Source organism: Dipodomys merriami, unplaced genomic scaffold (genome assembly GCF_024711535.1).
Source record: "Dipodomys merriami isolate MVZ:Mamm:240054 unplaced genomic scaffold, mDipMer1.0.p SCAF_1, whole genome shotgun sequence".
Classification (NCBI taxonomy): Eukaryota; Metazoa; Chordata; class Mammalia; order Rodentia; family Heteromyidae; genus Dipodomys; species Dipodomys merriami.
The window spans coordinates 81,848,623-81,873,556 of NW_027202270.1; the positions used below are offsets into that span (position 1 = coordinate 81,848,623).

Here is a 24,934-nt window from a genome sequence, read left to right on the forward strand (position 1 = left end):
TCAGATCTCAGCCTCCTGAATAGGTATGAGTCATGGGTGCCCCACAAATTTAAACACTTTTAGGAATAGCTTCCTCATAAAATAAAAAGAAGTTACAAATTAAAAAGTGACAGATTTCAATAATAAATTGAAAATAACACAAAATTATAACAAATTAATTGAAAGTAGACAAAGGAAAATGGAGAATTCTGAAGATATGATAATAAGTAACAAGGAGAGAGATTAAAGGAGAATAGAATTAGGAGGAAAGAAAGGAATATAAAGGCAATTTACATATGTGGAAATGTAACCAGGTAATTGATGGGATGGCAGGGCTTGGAAGACAGAGTGGAGGAAGGAGTGACATTGATCAAGATACTTTGTACTGGGCTGGGAAGGTGGCTCAGTGGTAGAGCGCTTGCCTTGCATGCATGAGGCACTGGGATTGATTCCTCAGCACCACATAAGCAAAAAGCAAAAAGCCGAAAGTGGCACTGTGGCTTAAGTTGTAGAGCGCTAGCCTTGAGCTGAAGAGTTGAGGGACAGGGCCCAGGCCCAAAGTTCAGGACCCAGGACTGACAAAAAAAAAAAAAAAAGATACTTTTACTTATAACTGACATGCTGTATTGATATCCTCTTGTGTATTTACTTAAAGATAATAAAAATATTAAAAAGTTGCATCAGATTCACAAATGGCCATGTTTAATTGAAACCCTTTGTGTAACTCATAAAGATAATTAAAAATTCATTAAAATAAGAAACTACAATTGGTAATGATAAAAGATTAAAAACTGATGATTTAGAAGAATTCTTAAGGGAGATTAAAAATGTGAGACAAACAGTATTTAAAATTATAATGCATCAACAATAAATAACAAAAATGATTTAAAATCTGATGAAGGCCTTTGGAGAGATAAGAGCACTGCTATTATTGTAAAAATAAACTGGCCACCTGTAGCTCAGGGGCTCAGATCTGAGAATCCCAGTTTGAAGTCACCCTGGGCAGGAAAGTTGGGTGAGACTTTTGTCTTCAATAAATTACTCAGAAAAAAGCCAGAAGTGGTGCTGTGGCTAAAGTGGTAGAATGCTAACATTGAGCCCAAAGAGGCTCAGGGAAAGCCCCTAAGCTCTGAGTTCAACCCAGGACCAGAAGAAACAAATATATAATATTTACTTTTTTCTATATATATTATATATGTGAACATACATATATGTATACATTCATATATGTATAAATGTATACATGAGTGTACAGATGTACATATATGTATATGCATGTTTATGTATCTGTATATACATATACATGTATATATAGTAAAGCTAAAGCAGAAATATAGCACTAGGATTATACATATTAGAAAACTTAAAATCTAAGTTTAGAAGGAAAACATACTTAATAGGAGAAAATCTGCTACACATCTTATTCAAAATAGATACATAAAAACATAAAAGAACTTTTGATAAAGTCACATCAAAACCAGAAAATCTGTTTTAGTAGCTTTTTTATTACAAATAATCCAATATAAATGTTTAACAAAATAATTAAGATAGGAAAATACCCTAATATCATAACATTCAGAACCAAAACATGAGCACATATTAAAAGAAATATACTTATATTACTAAGAACCATAAAACACAAAAAAGACAAGATAGTAACAGATAACACTGAAACACATAGAAACTATGTATTCTCCATTAAAGTGAGCCAAATGAACCCTAAAATTTAATAAAGCTTGAGATACACAATAATTTTACAACAGATTTCAATGAAACTAAATATTCAGTAGCAATGTACTCATTACCTTGCTCATGTAACTGTAACCCCTCTGTACAGTATTTCCATAATAAAACTCTTATTAAAAAAGAAGTCTAGGATCGTAAATACAATAACCTAAAATTAAGAATAAATAGTTAATAGGTTTTCTTAAAAGAAAGCTTAAAAGCTATTTGTACTGCACAATTTTGGGGAAAATTCAAACCCAAAATTCCAAAGTTTATAAAATATTAATAAAGAAATGAATGGTGGTAACACCTTATCTGAGAATCTGTCATGAGACTATAATACAGTGCCATAAGTAGTTAGAAAATGAAAATAGAACAGCAAAATTAAGTTAAAAAATTGAATACCTAAAAAACTATTAACAAAAACCAATGTAGACAGAAAGATGTATATACAGATGCTTGGAGCAGAAATCAATTGATTATGAAATGAAAACTATGCTATGGTAGTTAATAGGAAAAAATAAAGTTCTTTGAACAAAAAATGAGTAAAAAGCAAAACATAACTGTAATGGAAACCTAGTGAGAAAACAAACAAAATAAATTATTAGTGAAATAAACAATGAATCAATGAATCACAGTGTACCAGATATGTAAAAATGCTATGTCTACAAAAATGTATATAAATTATAAGTGTTTGAGATAGACTAGATTACCCTATTCCAGTATTATGCAATGTATATGTATTTTAAAACATCATATGACATCCTATGTACTAGTAAAATTGAAAAAAATAGAGTTGAAGTCCAGATAAAAAAACATTGAAAATATGTTATTAATTTTAGAAAAGAGCATACATTTGTTCCAACATGTCCATTTTCCGGCATTTTTCAATCACATACCGTAACAGTAATGAATATGAACTGTGGCCATAAACACCAAGATTCAGCAAGACAAATTCATCTCTAAAATAATTATTGCAGAAAAGCATCAAATCTTAAAGCATACATGGAAACATTTAAGAAGATAATTGCATTCCTTATTTGTTTGCAGCAATCTGTGTTCTGAGATGTTCTTTATAAGGTTGTGCAAGCATCATGTATATGGGAGCCATGTAAATCTCCTGTTGGTACTAAATACTTCCAGAATAATGAATAATGTGCTCAACCTGGAGATTTCTGAATGGTTTTTCTATCACATCACACTGTAATAAAGGCACTGCTCTATCTCAAGTAATGTGTTCATCCTTGAGATTTAGGACAGGAAATGGAATGTGAGCTGAGAATTAAAGAATTGACTATGGCACAGGCTCTCCATATTTTTTGTGTTTACCAGGGAGATGCTGTTTAAATTAAAAGAAAATCAATATTTTCTATTTCTTTCCAGAGTAAAAGTGAGCAAATCACTGTGCGGCATCTAACATCCGGAAACTGGGAAGTGATAAAGATCTTGGCGTATGATGAAACTACTCAAAAACTGTGAGTGTTTTGGTTCTCGTCAGACTGGTAGTCGCTGCTGAAAAATGTAATCCTTTCTGCTAGTTCACTCACTCTGCCTCTAGTATAAACAAGCCAGCCATGTAAACCATAGCCTTTTATTGAAGAACCTTATCTATTCTTCACTCAGGTACATTTCACACTGGCATATACATGTTCAGAAACTGAAAGAAAAATTTTGATGAGTTTAAAAAGAAAAAAAAGACAATTTCCAGCTGGATCAATTCTTTTGATTTGAATAAGCGAATAAGCTTTGTCAGTTTTCTGATGGTTAAGAAAATACTAGTCAAATCTTACTGTGACAAGAATAGATCTTTTTCTAATGCCTGGGTTTTTTTCTTCCCGGGACAGCTACTTTCTGAGCACTGAATTTTCTCCCAGAGGAAGGCAGCTGTACAGGTAGGTGGATTGTAACCATATCTGGACATAGAATGGCTTCTCAGTCCTGATCCACACAAAACAATGAAAACATGGAAAAGTCTGATGTCACTTTCAATATGAAGTCAGCCAAACAGTATTGTTTTTGTCAAGAATGGCCCTTAGCTGAGATAAAGTAATGTGACTGGTCTGGTGGTCACTGTTGTAATCCCAGCTACTCCTGAAGCACTGGTAGGCAGATAGTGTTCTGAACTAACCCAAGGAAAAGTGGGAGACCCTCTCTGAAAAACTAACTACAAGGAAAGCAAATTGGGGTTGTAGCTTGGGGTTGTAGCTCAAGTGGTAGATTCTTTGTGTAACATGTTCAAAACTGTTTAAAACCCAATATCACAAAATAAATACAATAATATAAAATAAAGTAATGTGTTAATATTTCCACCTGCCCAGCTTTCCCAAATGCAAAGCTATAGTCATTTGAAGGGATTAAGAGCATAGCTATTTAGCTTTAAATTTGCTTACAAAGAAAGCTTTCACAAGACCTCACAATAATGACTTCTTTTTCTTGGCTAGAAACAACCTATTAAGTCCAACTTTATATGCATAAACTTTCTAGTTTCCTTTTCACAGATCCATTTTTTCCCTTAATGACGCATGCCATATTTTATTTTATTTTATTATTTAGTTTTTATTGTAAAAATACTGTACAGAGGGATTACAATTAAGTGGGCAAAATAATGAGTACATTTCTTGTCAAGCATTGTAGGCTCCTCCTTTGTTTCCTCTTCCCATCCTTTCTCAGCCTCCCCACAAACCCCCACCCAATCTTCCCCGCCCCCCCACCAAAGTTGTAAAGTTTGTTTTCGACATGACAACTTGTACTTCTCATTGTTGCAACGGGTCTACCTGTATCCTTATTTAAATGACTTGTTTTTCCCCTTCCCTCCACAAATTATACCGACATCAAATACAGTGAAAGCAGGGGTTATACCGTGGGGGAGGGACATACAAAGCAACAAAGAAATAATCTTATAAATGCCTAAGAAACAAATGCATGAAAGAAAAAAAAAACATTTGAATACATATCTTAGGGTTCATTTTCCTAACATCCCCTTATCTGACCTTTTCTGCTTGACACATATACTAGATATTGCAAATAAGGGAAACCATGGGACCTATGTTTCTTTGGGCTTGGCTTACTTCACTTAATATAATTTTTTCCAAGTCTTTCCACAGGTCCATTTTTAAAGTGTTAAAAGCACTATGTCACATTCTCAGTGTAAATTATTCATGTTTGAAGACCATCACCATTACCTTTAAGAGTAAAAATGCATATTTAAAGTATCTTATCTCTGTCTAATTTACCCACACACTCATTCATGCATCGATTTCTTTCATCAGAAGCAAAGTTTCTTTATCATCTTTCCCATATGTCATTTTCTTATATCACATTCTTAGTCTTTTCTCTCAGTCCTGTTGGAACCCATGTTCTCAAATTTAATGACCAGAGGAAAACAGGCTGGCTGTTAAGAGATAGCAATTTGAATTTGAGCTCAGAAGTGTTCATCAAAGAAATGGTCACTTCAGTTTTATGATGACCTGAAGTTTATCTTTTTGGAAGTTTATCTTTTGTGATTCATGCTGGTAGACATCAATAATACATAGAAATGGACAAACAATTGATCAATATTTTATTTCTTGCAACTTATAAAACTCTTACACATAAAAAATAGAAGACATGACTATTTGTCAGAAAACAAGACTTGTTCAAAATCAGCAAAAGGAAGTGTTGTAATATTTTTCCCCTTATTACTTTGGAATTTGATTTGAATCACAATAACCCCGCAGCTTTGTGAGTTAGCCTTTTGTGACCCCTGACTAAGGCAGAGTAGTCAAAACATCTATGACTTGTACAAGTATAGAAGACTGTGTTATAAAGAAAAATGTAGCACCCATAAATTTCCCCTTAAATAGCTCATCAAATGTCACTTTGCTTGACTGGAAGATAATGTTAGTGTTTAACCCAGAAAAGTCAATCAATGTCTTCCTCAGGCTATAAAAATCATCACTAGTTAACTTAATGTATGGCAGAAGACTTCCCTAGAGAATCAGACTGTTACCATATTTAATGTGATATTTTTTCTGTCTCAAAATTTGCATTTCTCATCTTGGCAATGGTGTATTCTAAATAATGACAAAGTATCAAAGTAAATCTCTTGGGAACTGGATTTTTGAAAGCTTTATGGAAGAAGAGAGAAAGGCTTTACATCTTTTTGACTGAATAGCTTTAGATGACCAAGACAATTTCTTAGGCTTACTGTGCAGATGATGCTATGACATTGTGACTGCAATCAACAAAACTAAGTTGTTCAACTTAAAATAGTCCATTAACCAAATTAATGGACATGTTTATCTGATACATCATAATAAAGATGAAAATGTTAAGTGCTTCCACTAGACATGGAAAAGTGTGGATGATAATCAGTTCAGTTGTGTTCCAGTTGTGAAATGATGACTTTGTAAGACCTTCACATAATACCTTGTTGATTGGTATCTGGTGCTTCTTGTACCCATTTTAACATCACTGTATCTGTCATGAGTGTGTAGATTGCATATGGTAGTTAACATAAATATTGTTCATACATAAATATATGCCCAAATCAGTTTTTTTAGAGAGATTTCTTTTTTTAAAAATTGTGAAGATATAAAAACTTCTTTGATTTTGTTTTTATCAAATAGTTGAAAATGCTTATTAATAAGATTATGTTGGAAAACTCTGTTTTCACTATGTTTGATTCCAGTGCTCTGCATCTTGTATATATATTTTTCTAATTTGGGGAGGGGAAGGGAAATAACAAAATGCTGAAATAAGGATACAAGTTGACCCATTGTAGCAATGAGATATACAAGATTCTATGTTGAAAACGAACTTTGTATCTTGTGGTGGGGGAGGGAGAAGTTGGGGAGGTAGAGAGGGAATGGATGATAGGGGAAAAATAAAGGAGAGGTAATAATGCTCGATAGAAAATGCACTCATTACCTTACTCATATAAATGTAACCCCTCTGTACAGTACCTTCCAATAAAAATATGTTTAATAAAAAAATTGTGAAGATACCGTACAGAGGAGTTACACTTACATAGGAAAGATAATGAGTACATTTCTTAACAAGCATTGTTGCCTCCTCCTTTGTGTTTCCCCTTCCCAGCCCTTCCCATTTCCCCCACCCCACTCTCCCCCCAGCCAAAGTTGTAAAGTTCGTTTTTCAACATAACGACTTGTTATCAGGTTTTATTCCACTTCAATCTGTTATAAATATCTTGTCTAGTTATTGTTTTAAAAGGAAATATCCTTAAAATGTTTTCTACCATAATATTGCATTCTAATTTATCGATAAAAAATAAACACTTCAGTTTAGAAAAATTAATCTTGAGTGAATTTATTGATGTTCTAACTTTAATTAACTTTCCTGTAAGATAAAGATGATGGTTGCTTTTCTTTGCTCTTCTAATATTTTAAAATATATATTATTATTAACATTAACTGTATAATCACACAAAAATATATTTTCCTTATGAAAATTTGAAGGCAATTATTTTTAAGCAAAATATAGCACACTAAATTCTAATATTTAGATTGCTGAATTTAGAATATCATGACTTTGATTTCATGTGACTTTTAGAAATACTTATTCTTTTACCTAATAGTTATAGTTACTTAGTACTCATGGGAAATTCCATTGAAAGAAATTGGTTTTCTATTTTTCCACTTGTTTATTAACATCAATTCATTGTCAGTGGAGTTTCATTTTCACTTGTCCATGTGTTTATCCATTGTAGGCTGATCAGACGCAATTCTCTTTGACGACTGTGCACATAACGTAACTATAAAGAAAACACGGGGAACAGACAAGGAAGTCAATTTATTTATAACCACATACTATGCATATTAAATACATTCAAGTATACATAATTTTGATTTTACAGAGAAGAAAAAAGTGTGTTTTAACATGAATAATGACATGAACTGCTTGCGTAGAGCAAATCATAATTTAGAAGGAGCTCTACTTGAACTCTGTTGTAGCTCTTCTACTTGTGTTGCATGCTATTCAAATGTGGAAGCAGCATGCCCCAAGTGCCTGTAAGAGTTCCATTTCTATCTGTTCATTTTCTTTCTCTAGTGCCTCTACTGAAGGGTTACTGAATCGCCAATGTATTTCGTGTAACTTTATGAAAGAACAATGTACATATTTTGACGCCAGTTTTAGTCCCATGAATCAACATTTCTTATTATTCTGTGAAGGTAAGATAATATATAATTAGTGATAACATTTATTTTATTTCTTTTATTGATCAATATCTTACTTTCATCGATAGAGTTTAAAGTTTCTAAATAACAGATGGACTGGGATACAAATTATATCCATATATTTCATCAAGAAATGGAAATTGGGAGTGGGTGAATGCATGCAAATACAATAAGCTTACTTTAATCTCAGAAAATTATAAAAGTAAATGCATATATTTCTATTGACAAAGCCATTACATAATAATAATTTAATTTCCTATTTTTTAAAGAAAGCAAGAATTTTGTCAGAAAATGGCTGTATGTTAAGCAGTTTAGTATCTCTAGTAATTGAATTTATTCCTTTGGTCTTCTGTTCTGAGCAGTTACATCATCCCCACTCCTACTCCAATGCTGTGTCGTACATGGCCATACAGTCCCTCTAGAATGTCATATGAATTTTTCCCCATAGTATAGAATTGTATTTCTTAGAGATGAGACGGAATTCCTGAGTTTCTTATATCAAGATCAACTGAAGGCTACAGCTTCAGTTTAAACCTTAAGTTATTGTTTTTAAGATTTAGTACTGTGTATGAAAGCATAATACTATTGTTTTCTTGATATGTAAAGTGATAAAAAGAAAGGTACTAAATCAGGTTAGCAATTAGCCATTAGATATTAAATAGGGCTTCTTAGGATAACATAGAAACATAATTAGAAATTAGCCTACTGTAAATATTTGAGAATTCCCATTCATATCTTTTTATAATTTATAATTAGCCACAAATATTTTTTCATTTATCTTGTGAATATATTTCAACTATGCATTGCACTCTTTCTTTCATGGGAGTGGTAAACAGAGTTTTATCTTGGATGAGCAGATGAGGAATGAGTCATGAATCAGCTTTCTAAACATCACTTACTAGTTCTTAAAGACTAGAGATAGAAGAATACAACACATAGGATTGGCTAAAGTCATAGAAGTAAAGACAGAAAGAACACTGAGGTGAGAGAGATGTTAGTGAAGTTTCTGAAAATAATTTCCTTCCCCATGTATTATTAATTCTCTGAAGGAAGTACTCATAAAAAAGGATGGAATCTATCTAATGTGTTTGTCATTTACCTTACCACTCCCATTTGGAAAAAATAAATAAATCTGCCATGTAACCTCTCCAGTAACTATTACTTAGGTATCTAAAAATGTTTATAATGTTTATTTTTTAACTTTAGGTCCAAGGGTCCCAGTGGTCAGTCTCCATAGCACGGACAATGTAGCAAGTGAGTACATGAGAAGACCACTTAGTTATATTTGGCATTATGTGTAGGTTTTATATTATTTATTTTTTATGTCACACTTTATGGACACTACCTCAAAAACCAAACAGGAGGCACACTGGAGCACACTATAAATGTGACCTTATATTTGTAAGGGAAGCAATAAAGCAAGTGATTCCAGATATGTTATAGAGTAGGGTTGATCTATTTAAGATGTCTGTGTCACCTAAGTCCAATTAATCAGTAATTGCTGCAGCAAGTACAATGCAGCTTTTTACACATTAGTACTGTTGGTCATTCTTTCCTGGGCCTCCAAAAGGTTGTATTTCAAGAACAGTTACTTTTTAGGACATGTGAAAATAGATTATTATTTTAACTAACTTGGATTCCATGTATTACAGATATTTATATCTTCTAGATTTATACATTCATTTCAATTCACTTATATTTTTATCCATTTTTTTCTTTGTTTATTTCACTGAATAACTGCATTGTCAAGCAATGTTACAGAAGCCAGGACTACTTTGATAAGATAGTGATGTGTTTAACAGCATACATAGAATAGATAATAAATATATCATTGAAGCTGGACTGCCATGGTTTGTGCTGAAAATGCTGAGAATCTCAGAAGGCTGGGATTTGAGAATTACTGTTTGAAGCCACCTTGGCTAGGAAAGTCCATGAGACTCATCTCCAATTAACCACTAGAAAGCTAAAAGAGGAGCTGTAGTCAAGAAGTAGAGCACCAGCCTCCAGGTGAACAACAATAAAGCTCAGAGACAGTGCCCAGGCCCCAAGTTCAAGCCCTAAGAACAGCACCATGCTCACACACACACACACACACACACACACACACACACACACACACACACACACACACACACACACACTAAATATGACCTAATATTAGAAATATATATCAGGATGGATTTCTGACATTTTCTCACTTGTTTCTTTTATTTCCTTCTTTTACTTATTTAGATTTATTTAATCAATTTTATGTTCTAATGATTTGTCAATCTACTATAATCTGAGGTTTATACTAATTAACTATTTAATCCTGAAAACCTCACCAAATTGTTAAATTATATTATCTTTTGCTTATAAATGAGGAATGAGTCATAGAGAGACTAAATAAGCTAACGAGTCATTTAAAGAGAAATGGCAAAGCCAAGAATCAAATTAGGCAGCTTGACTCTAGAATAGTTTGTAATTCTGCAATATAATGGTAAATTTACTATCATCATATTGCAGTAATTACAAACTATCACACTTGCAAAGTATGCATCTTAGAAGCATTGAATTAGAGATATACAGATATAAAATTAAAAATTTGAATGCTGTGTCATTTTGGAAAAAGAGACAATTCATACCTCTCAAATAATATCATATATTGACTTACCAGCTATACTAGACCAAAACACGTTCCAATTGCATGCTCTTTCCTTTTTATGGCTGTATTACTTTCAACATAGTTTAGTTACTATTTGTTCCTTTATCCCTGTATTTTATATATGTCTTTAAGAGACTATATTAAACAAATTAAATCCATTCAATACGAATAGTAAAAAATAATGATAAAAATGACACTATGATTAATAAAATAGGTAAAATTTGTAGACAGAAAAATCATTGTGTAAAATGGGTCTACCCCTTACTTCCCGTGAGAGCTACGATAGTGAATTACTAAGTTCAGTTTCCTGGGAGTCAAGTAAACCAGTATGCTTGCAGTATAATGAGATACATTTGTCATAGGATGCTCTTAATGGATGACAGTTATTTGCATCACAATGCATATTCTGCCTTTAACAATGGGTAATTAAAAGGAAATACTTGATAAGATTTTAATATGAATATATCCTACTGTTACAAGACAGTACTTTTCATAACATTGCTGAAATTTATGAAACATGTCTTCCTGAGGGAGAGCTTCTGATCATTCCTTTCAGAAGCCAACTCTGATTGTCTAGTGATCAAGAACAATTAAAAAGTGGATGGTTACCCAGGATAAGGTGCTTTCTTAGCTTTTTAGAGGACAATTACTCATGGAGATAAAATTTACCACACAATGACATCTTGGGTTAATGAAAGTAAGTGCACCAGGGAGTCAGTCATAACTCATTTGGGAACCACAGGAAGTAGAAAAGACAGGAGAATAGTGGGGAAAAAAATGAAATATTTAACACATTTGGAAAACTTTGTAGTTTAGTAGTTATCAAGAAAGCAGGGTAAATGATAATCACATAAATTTTACTGATAAACTAGTAGCATACAAATTTTACCTTGATGATGATGATGATGATGATGATAGAGGCCCTTATAATTTGATGCAAAAGTATAAATTCAAACACATTATGGAAAAATAATAACTCAGTCTCAAGACTTCCATCATTTACATCTTTTTTTTTCTTTTCCTACTTAATACTGGGGAAAAGTCTAATTAAAATTTTGAAACAAATCTATTGGTCATAGCAATAGATATTACAAATAACATAGGATTGGATATTGTAACTAAAGTTTAGTGGCATATTACTCAGCTCCCTCAACTACTGTCCTTCCAGAATCACTTTGAACTTTTTAGTCCTTCTCTTCCTCATCTTCTGACTTTGAAACCATTTGTGGAGATGACTTGTGTTGGTTACCTTGGGGTTGCAAAGTGGATTCATCTGAAGCCAATCTTGTTGACAACTGGAGAGGAAGGAAGATGCTTTGTGATTATCTTCCCACAGGTTGTCTGCCACAACTTAGCAGAAAATCAGGATTTTGTCAGTGTTGACCTCTCCCACAACCACTTCCATGAGTGTATGTATGAGGAGTCTAATAGTCTCCACTTGTCCTTCAGTCCTGGCCACTCTGACAGGCCTTATGTCATTCCACATCTCAGTGCTCCTCCTACCCACATCAATGTGGTCCCTTTATTAAAATAATGTTGTCAGATTATTCTAATTAATGGAAAATGCACAAAAATAGAGTTGATAATAAAAAAGAAAAGGAAAAAGATATGGTGATTTTGAAACGTTGGTTAATGATTGGCCAATCACTACATCCAGGATATTTTTTTATCAGCGTCAGGAAGTGCATGGGCTTGTAAAATATGTGATGAAAGAATAACTATTTTCAAAATCTGATAAAGAATTTAAAAATATACAAGCAATTAGAGCAGAATAAATCTCAACAAAATTCAAATACCATACATAAAAGAGATCAAGAAAAAATTACAAATCACCAATAATAAAATGTGTTGCATCTACACACTGCATATGTAGTGCCCAAAATGACAATATATGTCTTAACAGAAGGTAAGCAATTCAAAAGATACAGTAGAAAAAATATTTAAAACACTGATTTTAAAAAATGAATCAAAACTGAAGTAATGCAATAAATATTCTATTATCTATAAAATATTTGTAATTCATAATTAACATTCTTCTCACAAATTCAACTGTGTTTCCTTTCACCATTGTTTACTAAATTAACACAAAGCTTGAACAGACTTTATTTTTCAGAAAATAGAAGAACTGAATTATCCATATTCTGAATAAAACACAAGGAGAAAGCAAGATCAAATTGCTCAAAAGCTTAGATGCTAAATTCCTTCACTAAATACTAGTAAATCAGACCTAGTAATTTGTAAATATGATAATACTTTATGACCTGATGATACCTGAGCAACCTACTGTTCACCTTTAGTCATTATGTTTTACCATGCAATACAGACATCTCAGAGGGTTTAGAAAAAATATATTTGATACATTGGACAAATACAATACCACTGTAGTAATAATTACCTTGCAATATAAAGACAGAAAGGAAATTATAAAACTTGAGTGCTTATCTGAAAAATGTACAATAGCCCATATGATGAAAGAAAGACTGATCTTTCCTCAGAACTGGCAAGTTCAAGTGTGTGTGGTGTACACAGCACTGTGTTATACACAGCTTCTCCTGGACACCAAGCAAGGAAGGTATTATAAGGAGAAACAGGCTCTGTTCACAGACAACAAACTTGAATACAAAATATTAAAAGAAAACAAGCAAACAAAAGACCATGGAAGAACCATGAACAAAGCTAGCTTTTACAGATAAAGGAATTAATTGATCGAGTCTATAAATAGTGCTCAATATAAAAATTTCAGATGTTTTATTAAATATATCCTAAGTTGAAAGAAATTTAATATCCTTTGAAAAATGACACTGAAGAAATATACTATCTCAGAATACATCTCATAGAAATATCTATGTTCCCTAAAATGAAAGATAAAAGTCTTATCTAGGAAAAATTAAATATTCAAACACTTTGGGTATCTTTCTCTGTCCCACATTCTCAGCTTCCACTCTGTCTTTTTCTCTCTCTCTCTGTCTTTCTGTCTCTCTCTCACACATATATATTCAAATAGATTTGATTGAAGCTTCCTGTTTTTAGAATGTAAATTCTTGCCAAGTAGATCTATAAATATAATGCTATATAAATCAAAATGCCAGAAATTTACTAAAGCTCCTTTCATGCTCTTTTTTCATTTTACATTTTTAATTACTATATTGTCAATTCCATTAAACTTTTCTCTGGAATCTAATAATCTTTTAATCCTAGCAACTATATGGTTCCTCTTCGGTTGTTCAATTTCCATATTATTACATTCCATAGTATTTTTTGGCATATGTAACATAGTCATTCTTTCTCCACCTTAATAAGTGAAGCTTGGTTGCAGTCTCTTTTAATGCTTTTTATCTAGGAATGTTATCATCAATGTCATTTGTTGGTTAACAGTTTTTCCTCATTTTGAGATGTTTTTGTTGTTGTTATGATTTGTTTTTGTGTTTGTGCCAGTCCTAGGACTTGATTTCAGTGCCAGGGGATTTCTCTAAGCTTTTTTGCTCAAGGCTAACAGTCTACCACTTGAGCCACAGCTCTACTTTTGGCCTTTTTGAGGTGATTCATTGTAGATAAGAGTCTCATGGAATTTTTTGGCCAGGCTGCCTTCAACCACAATCCCCATATCGTAGCCTTCTGAGTTGCTAGGATTATAGGCATGAACCATGGGTGCCTGGAACATCTAAGCATTTTATTGGTTTTTAGAGACTTCAAATTTTATCTTATTTTGTGCTAGATAATTTTACATTTTTTTCAAATTTTCTAAAACAAAGTAGTCATGGATTCAGAGTTTCTTTTTGAAAATGTTGATGGTCATTGTTATATATCAGAGCAAATTCAGAAAGCAAATCAAGAAAATAAGCAAGTCCACTTGGAGAATTGTCGCTATAATTTAGAAGACAAATTGTGAGAGTTGTGTTTAGCACAATGCCTGCTAAAAGATAGCTGCAAAATATTTTGTGATATCACACTAACTCCTGATTAATGCATTGGCTTTATGATAACTTTTTTATTCACAGAATATTTTATATTGGAAAATAATTCCATGCTAAGGGAAGTTATTCAGAAGAAGAAGACAACAAAACCTGAAATTAAAATCCTTCATATTGACGACTATGGTAAAGTTTTGTACACATTATGTTACTCAAATCAACTTTCTCTGCATCTTACAGTTTTTCATATAAATGATTGTCCATCTTTAATATTTTGCTCTTTCTTTAAAAGAACTTCCTTTACAGTTGTCCTTTCCCAAAGATTTTATGGACCGAAACCAGTATGCTCTTCTATTAATAATGTAAGTATTTTGTTTATTTTTGGAATAAAGGTATTAAAAGATTTTTGCCATTTCCCTCATGCCTCACATTATATTACTCTGAGTAAATAAAAAATAGAAGTCTTATGTATGGAATTCCTCAAAGAAGCTGTTAATTGTATTAACTTCTTTTGGACTCAAACACTGACTTATGTGTAGGTATGTGTATGAATTTTTAAACTTTATCTCAGGAAGGATATGATGCTGTCTTAGGAATAGTGAGGCCAAATAGTGTGGTGTGGGGGATTCTGTGTAGCTATTTATTACTCCAGCCTTCTACTCCACATCAGTTGTTTATGCAACATTTGGGAATATGCATATCCATTGCTGAAAGCTGTGGTTATATTTCTATCACTGCTCTGTTTTTTATGGACTCATGATCACAAGAAAACATCTCCATGCTCAGAAAAATCTTTCTCTTGAGTTTTTCCATCTTAAAATTGATTTGCAAATTGTACTCAGTTCATATTTTCTAAGAGTATGATCTTATAGCATTAGGCAGAGGTTCCTGCCACCTAATGGGTAACTAGCTTGATATTGATTTACCACTGTATTCCTCAGAGTTTTTCTTATTAAGATCCCAGGTACTATATTCATATCGCAGTGCTTTAAATTGTCCAGAAACATATCTAGTGTCTTAGTAGGAACAGGAAAATTGAAATTATGATTACTGAATGTAAAGGATAAATACGCCCTCTAAGAATCAGATTGCCTTGGTTCAGAGTCTAATTTGTCATTTACTAGCTGAAAGTCCTGGGGTAAATAACCTTTTACAAAGCTCTGTCTCTCCAAATATAAAATGGCATTATAATACAGCCAGTGTTTTATGACTGTTTTATAGATTAAATGAAATATCATGCACAAAATCCTTTTTGCATTGCCTAAAATATGATTTGTATAATTGTGATTGCAGCTTATTATTTTTGTATTGATTTTACTGATTTTATTTAGATATTTTAATTGTGAAGCAATGTGTTGCTCTAGTTTAGTAAGCAAAGCAAAACAGAAATAATGTAACACTTAATTTTCTCTTACTCCATTCTTCCTCCCTTACTGTATAATCTTGTCTTCAAAGCCCAGGCTTTCTTATGTATAGATTCTCATTTTTGCTCTTCCTAGACAGAAGGCTCTAAAAGTTTCATTTGTTTTCTAAAGAAGGTTTTTTGTTTGTTTGTTTGTTTTGTTTTGTTTTTGTTTTTGTTTTTGCCAGTCCCAGGATTTTTCTTCAGAGCATCATGCTTGGTCAACTTGCTTATTTAGATTGTTTGTTTGCTGGTGCTTTAACCTTTGAGCCATGCTACCAGTTATGTGTTTTGCTGATTATTATGTACATGGAATATCTGATTTTTTTTCCCTTTCTTGTCTCGTGTTTGTGATCCTTCCTATCTCAGCCTCCTGAGTGGCTAGGATTTTGTATGTGAGCTGTGGACACTCAATTTAATGTTTTTCTTGACTTTTTTTTAAATCCCTCTTTTGTCTCTTCTTTTTCACCTGGTTTTCTTCTGTTCTTATTTAAGTTAAATTTATGATATATTGAGTAAAATATTTAAGGTACTAAAATAGGATTTAAAATAAGAACTACTTGGAATCTAATCTTTTGTCCTAGTCAGGTTTTTCTTTAGAAAAAAGGAGGCTTTTTACTGAATGGTAAACTTTCCTAGGAATAAGAACCCTATTAGGTATATATATGTAAATCAGTAATCCAGAACTTTAAGCTTGAAGTATGGTTCACTGTGGTACTGGAGGTGAAGATTCCCACGTTTGTGGCAGCACCCTGGGAAAAACAGAATTATAGAGTCTGTGTCAATTGAGAACTTAATTGGGTTCAATTGGCATCAAAGTTGGACTTGTGTAAAGTAGGTTTTCGTACATAAAAATCATTCAAGGACTTGAATAAGACACCAATTTAAATATTTGTCTCAATGGGAAGAGAATTTGTAAATGTTTAGAACTGGGATGATCAAAAGTGTTGGATTTGGAGTTGGCTACTGCTGGGTTCATATACTCTCTATAAGATTTACTAGTATACCACTTAATGTTTCTAAGTTTCTCTTACCTTAGTATATTTTAAATATATATAACATTAATAAAATAATATATTAATATGAAATAAAAATTTGTTATGTATTTCTGAAGCACATAAAGTATAATAGTTAGACACATACTATTTGCTGAAATTTTGGTTGATGAAAAATAATGAAAGGGATTGTTAAATAATGTCTAATTATTTACTACTACTTGATACTATTTAAATATTAATCACTTTACACAAACTGCATGTTTTCTCAGAATTAGATACTTAAAATTGTAGCAATATGGCATACAAATACCAAACCAAAAATTGAGTCTTAATTTCTATCTTAATTTCTATCTATAAAATGATGTATTCTTTTTTTTTTTTGGGGGGGGTCCAGTCGTTGGGCCTGAACTCTGGGTCTGGGCGCTGTCCCTCAGCTCTTCAGCTCAAGGCTAGCGCTCTACCACTTGAGCCACAGCACCACGTCCAGCTTTTTTCCTTTTGCTTATGTGGTGCTGAGGAATCGAACCCAGGGCCTCATGCATGCAAGGCAAGTGCTCTACCACTGAGCCACCTTCTCAGCCCTGATGTATTCTTTTAAAAAAGAATTTATAGTTATTGGGCTGGGAAGGTGGCTCAGTGGTAGAGCGCTTGCCTTGCATACATGAGGCCCTGGGTTTGATTCCTCAGGACCACATAAGCATTAAAGAAAAGCTGGAAGTGGCGCTGTGGCTCAAGTGGTAGAGTGCTAGCCTGGAGCTGAAGAGCTGAGGGACAGCGCCCTGGCCCAGAGTTCAGGCCCCATGACCAGACCGCTGCCCCCCCCAAAAAAAAAGAATTTATAGTTATTATAAAGGTGATATACAGAAGAGTTTTAGTTATCTTTTAGTTACATAATTTAGGTAAAGAGTACATTTCTGTTTGGACAATGACATCATTCCCTTGATATTTCCCATTTTTTGGCTCCTGTCCCACCCACAAGTTATATAGTTAATTTCCAACCTAGTGTCTATTGAGTAGCATTGTTGCATTTGTTCACCCTTTGTCCCTCCATTTGTATGTCTACTTTATCCTCGCCAAAAGAGATAAATGAACAAATAAGAGAGAAGAAAGGAAACAAAAACGAAGAAAGAAACTAATTTCCATTTCTTGGAGTTCATTGTGATAACTATTATTTTATATGACCAGAGGCAGATAGCCTTTGCATCTTTGTGTTCCTTCCATAAGAATATCCTCCTTTGGTCTCACTGTGTCTGAATGTCTAAAGTCCTGTATAATTCATCATGTCCCAGTGTATTTTAGAGGTAGATTACATCTGCATGTAGAACACATGTGCCATGTTTCTCTCTGAGCTTGGCTTACATCACTTAACATAATTTGTTCTAGGTCCATCCATTTCTCTGCAAATGACATAATATTATTGTTTCTAATGGCTGTGTAAAATTCCTTTGTATATAAGTACTACATCTTTTGGATTAACTCACCTATTTTTTAGGGCATGTGGGCTGTTTCCATATGAACATAGATGTGAAAGTTTCATTATGGTATCCTGACTTGTGATATTCTGGGTAGATGCCTTGGTGTGGTATGGCTTGGAGGTAGGGAAGACACACACACACACACACACACACACACACACACACATACACACATACACATATATACATATATGTATATATATATATATCCGTATATATGTATACATACATATATGTATGTATACATATGTATATATGCATGTTTTTTTGAGGAACCTCCAAACAGTTGTCCAGAGTGATTGTACTAGTGTACATTCCCACCAACAGAGCATTCAACAAATGCTCACATTCCTGCGATATTTGTTGTTCAAATTCACAATGTTGGCTAGTTTAACTGGGGTGAGATAAACTCTGAGTTGTTTTGATTTGCATTTCCTTTATGTACATGGATGATGAGCATTTCCTTATGTGTTTCTTTGCTATTCTTGCCTCTTCTGAGAAGTTTCTCCTTAGTTCCTTTGCCTAAAGCTTATTAGCTTTGGGAGGCGTTAGTTTCTTGAACTCCTTATATATTTTTAATCATAGGCCTTTTTCTGATACATTGCTGGCAAAGCTCTTCTCCCAGTCTACTGGCTATCTTTCTAGTTCAGTAACTATGCCTTTTACTGTGCAGAAACTTTTTATGTTAATGTAATTCCACTTGTCGAGTTTCTATCCTATCTGCTGTGCCCCTGTGACTCTTAAAACTTGCTTCCTGTAAGTCCTAGAGTTTCTCCTATTATTTCTGACAGTAATTTCAACGTTTCAGGTCTGATTTTGAGGTCTTTGAACCACTTTGAGTCGGTATGTGCATGATGACAAACAGGGAACCACTTTTAGTTTTCTTCATATGGATGCCCTGTTTTCCCAACACCAATTAATTGAAGAGGCTATCTTTTTCCATTGTATATTTTGGGTTCCTTCTCAAATATCAGATAACTATAAGTATATGGTTTTATTTCCAGGTCTTCTAGTCTGGTCTATAGATCCTCAGGTCTCTTTTTGCTCTTTTTATAATACAATAATCTATTCTTATATATAGCATAGTCAAGCCGGGCGCCGGTGGCTCACTCCTGTAATTCTAGCTACTCAGGAGGCTGAGATCTGAGGATCACGATTCAAAGCCAGCCCGGGCAAGAAAGTCAATGAGACTCTTACCTCCAATAAAGCACTAGAAAACCGGAAGTGGCACTGTGGCTCAAGCGGTAGACCACTCACCTTGAACTGAAGAGCGAGGGGACAGTGATCAAAGCCCAGAGTTCAAGCCCCACGACCGACCAAAAAAGAACAAAAGAAAAGAAATTCTGGGCAGAATGGCCCAGAACGTTTTCTCTGTGATAAAAAAGCTAAAAAGTGCTTCCACCAGGGATGGATCTTGCATTAGGTCACCAGCATCTGCTTAGTCTCTATGCAATCTCTATGCTTTTTCCTGATCTAGCAACTCATTAAGGCCTAATAGTCTAGGTTCACAATTATTCATTTCAATATTTATAACCTCAAATTATCCTTTATTTTATTTTGACAGTGGGGAACGGGGTCTTGAACTTAGAGCCTGCACACTGTCCCTGAGTTCTTATAGCTCAAGGGCTAGTGCTCTACCACTTTGAGCCATGGCATCACCTCTGATTTTCTGGTAGTTAATTGGAGACAATAGTGTCAGGCACTTTACTCCCTAGGCTGGCTTTGAATTCCAATCATCAGGTCTCAGCCTCTTGAATAGTTAGGATTACAGGTGGGAGCCACCACAGCCAGCAAAATTACTTTCTTTAATATTATTCTGACTTCTACTCATGTATATGATATTTAGTATAACAAATGTTTATCATTTCTTTTATGGGTGGCAGCTGTGTTAAATGGCTATGTAGAGATTATAGAAGTTGTAGCCTTTATATTTGTTAATTCAGCTATCTTTATGATGCCAGAATATACAGAAAACCTTCCAGAAATTTACTTGTAATTCTTTCAGGGTTCAAGTCTAAGCGCAATGTAAGAAATATCCTATAACTGCAAATGTCTGTTTGATAAATAAATATATATGAATCTAAAAATGCTTAGAACACAGTATAAGCAATTCAGGGGAGTTTTTGGTATGGTTTTTTCCCCTTCATCTTCATAAAGAGAAACATTATAATACATAGAAGTTTAGCTCAGTGCCAAGGGATCATCAATTTATCTCCTTTTCTCCTTTTCCATACCATCCGTGCAATAGGTGCTTCAGGTTTAACCCAGTGAGGCAGTAATAATCAAGTTGTAGCAATTTACAGGATACAACCATACTCAATCATCATTTTATTCATTTTCCTTGAATTCCACTGGACACTTGGTCGACTACTTTTTTAAATTTTATTTTATTGTAAAGATGCTTTACAGAGGGGTTACAGTTACATGAGTAAGGTAATGAGTACATTTCTTGTCCAGCATTGTTACTACCTCCTTTGTTTTCCACCTACTATCCCTTCCCTCCCATCTCCCCCACTCCCCCCACCACCCCCACAGGTTGAAAGGTTAATATCCAACATAGTTGTGAGTCTCATTGTTGGAATGGGTCATCCTGTGTCTTGCTTCAGCATTCTGTTATTCCCCTTCCCTTCCCCAAATTAGATAAATGAATATACAAGGTACAGGGTACCAAAATCAAATACAGTGGTAACGGGGGACACACCATATCATCTTTTGTCCATATCATCATGAAGATTTCTTCTACTCTGTTCTTCAGTCCTTTTGGAATACCAAGTGCATCCCTTCTCCTCTATAGCTGCATCCTTTTTCTGTCCAGGGACTTGGATAGACAGACAGACAGACAGACAGATAGATAGATAGATAGATAGATAGATAGATAGATAGATAGATAGATAGATAGATAGATAGATAGATAGATAGATAGATAGATAGATAGATAGATAGATAGATAGATAGATACACAGACAGACACATAGACAGACACACAGACATATAGACAGACACACAGACAGACAGACAGACAGACAGACAGACAGACAGACAGATAGATAGATAGATAGATAGATAGATAGATAGATAGATAGATAGATAGATAGATAGATAGATAGATAGATAGATAGAGATATATCCCAATAGGATTTGGACCACAATTTCTGAAGGAAGATCCACAGTGTAAAACTGAATATAGAGACAAGTAATTTGTAGGCTAGTTTGAGGAGTTTTCAAACATCTTAAGAAAATGCCTTTTTTATGCATTTAGACAGCTTTATTTTTTCATTTCATATATTCAACAGTGTCTTTTTGTGTGTTCCTATTTTTGAGTCCTTAAATAAGAGTTTCTTGAAAATATGTATTGATAAGAATACATCAGGCAAACATGGCTACCAGGAAGCATTATTCATTTGTATCTAGATAGTGTCATCATTTAATCAATGTGTAGTGTATCAAATAGTAATAATTGGGTGATCTTGATAGAAATGAACTACTTGGAGCTGTGTTCTGTGTAATTATTTTGTTAAATAATATAACTTATTTATTTGTTAAATAATATAATCTATTCATTTGTAATAAATGAATTTTCTAGTTACTTACAAAAACAAGTCAATATAATCAGTGATTTTTCACACTAGTTTTTAATTTACTTAAACCATAATACTGTGAGTACAATCATGCTCATAGGACATCAGGCTTTAGGGTATCTTATATGTTCAGTTTTGTTTTGCCTTGATCTTTGGTTCAAAGTTGTTTCCTGCTAGTTCACTCTCTTGTTTGTGAAAAATCAAATATCCTTTTTCATTTTGTTCCACTCTACCACCCTGATTTCTACCAATACTTTCTTCATCCTCTTTCTTGTTGATTATCTACTATACCACTAAGGTGAACTGTATGAAATTCACATCTGAAAAGGTAGTTCTCACATGAATCAGAGTAGCCCAAAAGTGTAATTTGGTGCTGAGATATAAAAAACTACTTCAGGCTTGGAAATTCCACTTACTTGATCTTTCCCTTTCATTCTCCTCTCTCTCTCTCTCTCTCTCTCTCTCTCTCTCTCTCTCTCTCTCTCTCTCTCTCTCTCTCTCTCTCTCTCTCTCTCTGTCTGTCTCTGTCTCTCTCTGTCTCTCTCTCTGTCTCTCTCTCTGTCTCTCTCTTTCTTCTCCCTCTCTCCCACTGTGTGTGTGTGTGTGCTTGCATGTGTGCATGCATGCATGTGTGTGTGTGTACAATCTACCACTGGCCAACTTAAAAGTTCTAAATACTTTCACACCAACTTTCAGGTAATTCTGTTCATATTTCTATTATAAACCTGTAACAATACAAGATGATAATAGGTGTTTTTCTGTCTTTCTTAAATTGACGATACCTTGATAAGAAGTCTGTATTGTTTTGCTATAACACATTAGCTGGAGCAATCTTACTCTTGAATAAATATTGATAGAATTTATGCATGAGTGAATGAAGGAAAGAATGAATCAATACATAAGTTAGAAAATAGATCTATCCTTCACTCTTGGCTTTTTCATCAAGAATGAAATGAGTTTGGAAATAGGAGAAAAAAATGATTTGAGAGTTTCAAATGTGTATACATTTAGACTATAGATGAGTCAATTTCTTTATAGTATAATCTCCCATACAGTAAAAGTTGAAGTGAGATTCTTGTTTCTCTTCAGACTATCTGGATAATTCTGAAAAAAAGACTAGCTTTTTTTTAATTGTCAAGGTGTTATACAGAAGTGTTCTTTAAGTAAGTATTGAGTACATTTCTTGTCACTCTTGTTATCCCTTCCCTTAATTTTCTCCTACTTTCCCTCCCCCCATCCCACCTCAAGTTGTACAGATTATTTCCAACATATTTTCTTGCCTATAACACTGTTGCATTGGTTCCCCTCCTGTCCTATGTCTCACCATTCTATTGTTACCTTTCCCTTCCCTAATTCAAATAAACATATATACAATACCAGGGTACCAAAATCAAATGTAGTGACAACAGAGGATATACCATTGGAGAAGAACATACAAAAGAAACAAAAATGTACATAGTACATTAAAAACAATAACAACAAAGAAAAACCTCTCGTGTCCATGTCTTGGAGTTCATTTTGTTTAGCATCATCTTATATGGTCATATGTACATACTTATTGAGCTATTCTGCTCATCTTCTAAGATTAACCTAGACGTATACTAATTATTGCAAATAAGGGGAACCATGGGACCTATGCTTCTTTATGTCTGGCTTACTTCACTTAATATGATTTTTTCCAGGTCTTTTCATTTGAGAGTGTAAACTTGTTCAAACACTCTAGATAGCAGTATGGAGATTCCTCAAAATACTACACACACAGAGCTCCCCTATGACCTAGAAATCCCATGTCTGGGCATTTACCCAAATGACACAAACTAGGCCATACTAAAGCTACCAGCACAACTATGTTTATTGCAACATTATTCACCATAGCTAAGATATGGAACCAACCCAGATGCACCTCAGTAGATGAATAGATTAAGAAAATGTAATTCTCTCTCTCTCTCTCTCTCTCTCTCTCTCTCTCTCTCTCTCTCTCTCTCTCTCTCTCTCTCTCTCTCTCTCTCTCTCTCTATCTATCTATCTACACACAGTAGAATTCTCTGCTTCCATCAGAAAGAATGACACTACCTTTATCAATTTTTGTAGTTTCTTTTTACAATTATTATTCTTTTTACAATTTATTATTATTAATTCCCCTTAAAATACTAAGAATTAGTAAATTATCTACTATTCTTTTTGGGTCATCTTACCAAAGATGTATCTTTGATTCTTACAGAAATCATGCTAAGTTAATAAATCTTTTCCCATTTTAACACATGGGTAGTATGAATAGAATGTGTCATGTGTATTAAACATGAGATAATGAGCAGGAGAGGAATTATGGATAAAAATAGTATTTTATTATTGGATGAAAGCCTTTCTTTTTTTAAAATCTAGTACTACTTGCTTACATAAGTCAGTGTACTGTGGCTATTGACACATCACTAAACAATGGCTAAAATCAGAAGTGTTCTGTATAATTGTAGTCTATAATCTCTTGTTTTTTTATCTACAACAGAGTTGATGACATCTCTAGAATGTAGCATTTATATAATTATTGGTTTGTAATAAATATATGCCCTTTCTGTCTTCAGTTTGGAGTAAAAGGACCATCTATAATATTTAAAAAGCTATCGAATATTTTTTTCAAAGTCAGATATTGCTGCTTTTTATTTAGTGAGACCCATAGTTTACATTTTAAATTTCTCATTTTTCTTTATCTCCATCTATTTAAATGGAATAGAAAATTTAAATTGAAAATTGAATTCATATTCACTACATAGGAAATTATCAAGAGGACAAAAATGACATTTAATCTAAAGAGTAAAGGGGGAGATGATCAGTTCATTTTGTTTTTGAGCATATTTCTTCTTTCACAGTCTATATTTCTTATTGTGTAAATATTTAGAAAATACATCAACCATGATGATGTATTTAAAAATATCACAGGAGAGAAAAATCATAATTTAAATAAGTATGTATATGAAGTAAAAGTTATAACATTTTGGTGACTCTTAAAGATACACAATATTTCAGAACTTTTACTTTTATCAATAAGTTT

General features: G+C 33.4%; 1 protein-coding gene across 3 annotated transcripts in view; it reads left to right on the top strand.

Annotated features, from left to right (window-relative positions):
- Dpp10 (dipeptidyl peptidase like 10) overlaps positions 1–24,934 on the top strand; it is a 1,479,312-nt gene that overhangs the window by 1,404,096 nt on the left and 50,282 nt on the right. For all 3 annotated transcript variants that reach the window (XM_070024402.1, XM_070024396.1, XM_070024410.1), the window contains exons 14-19: positions 3,088–3,179; positions 3,549–3,596; positions 7,753–7,874; positions 9,087–9,134; positions 14,523–14,621; positions 14,728–14,797. In XM_070024402.1, the coding sequence (XP_069880503.1) occupies positions 3,088–3,179; positions 3,549–3,596; positions 7,753–7,874; positions 9,087–9,134; positions 14,523–14,621; positions 14,728–14,797 (479 nt within the window). The remainder of the gene's footprint in view (positions 1–3,087; positions 3,180–3,548; positions 3,597–7,752; positions 7,875–9,086; positions 9,135–14,522; positions 14,622–14,727; positions 14,798–24,934) is intronic.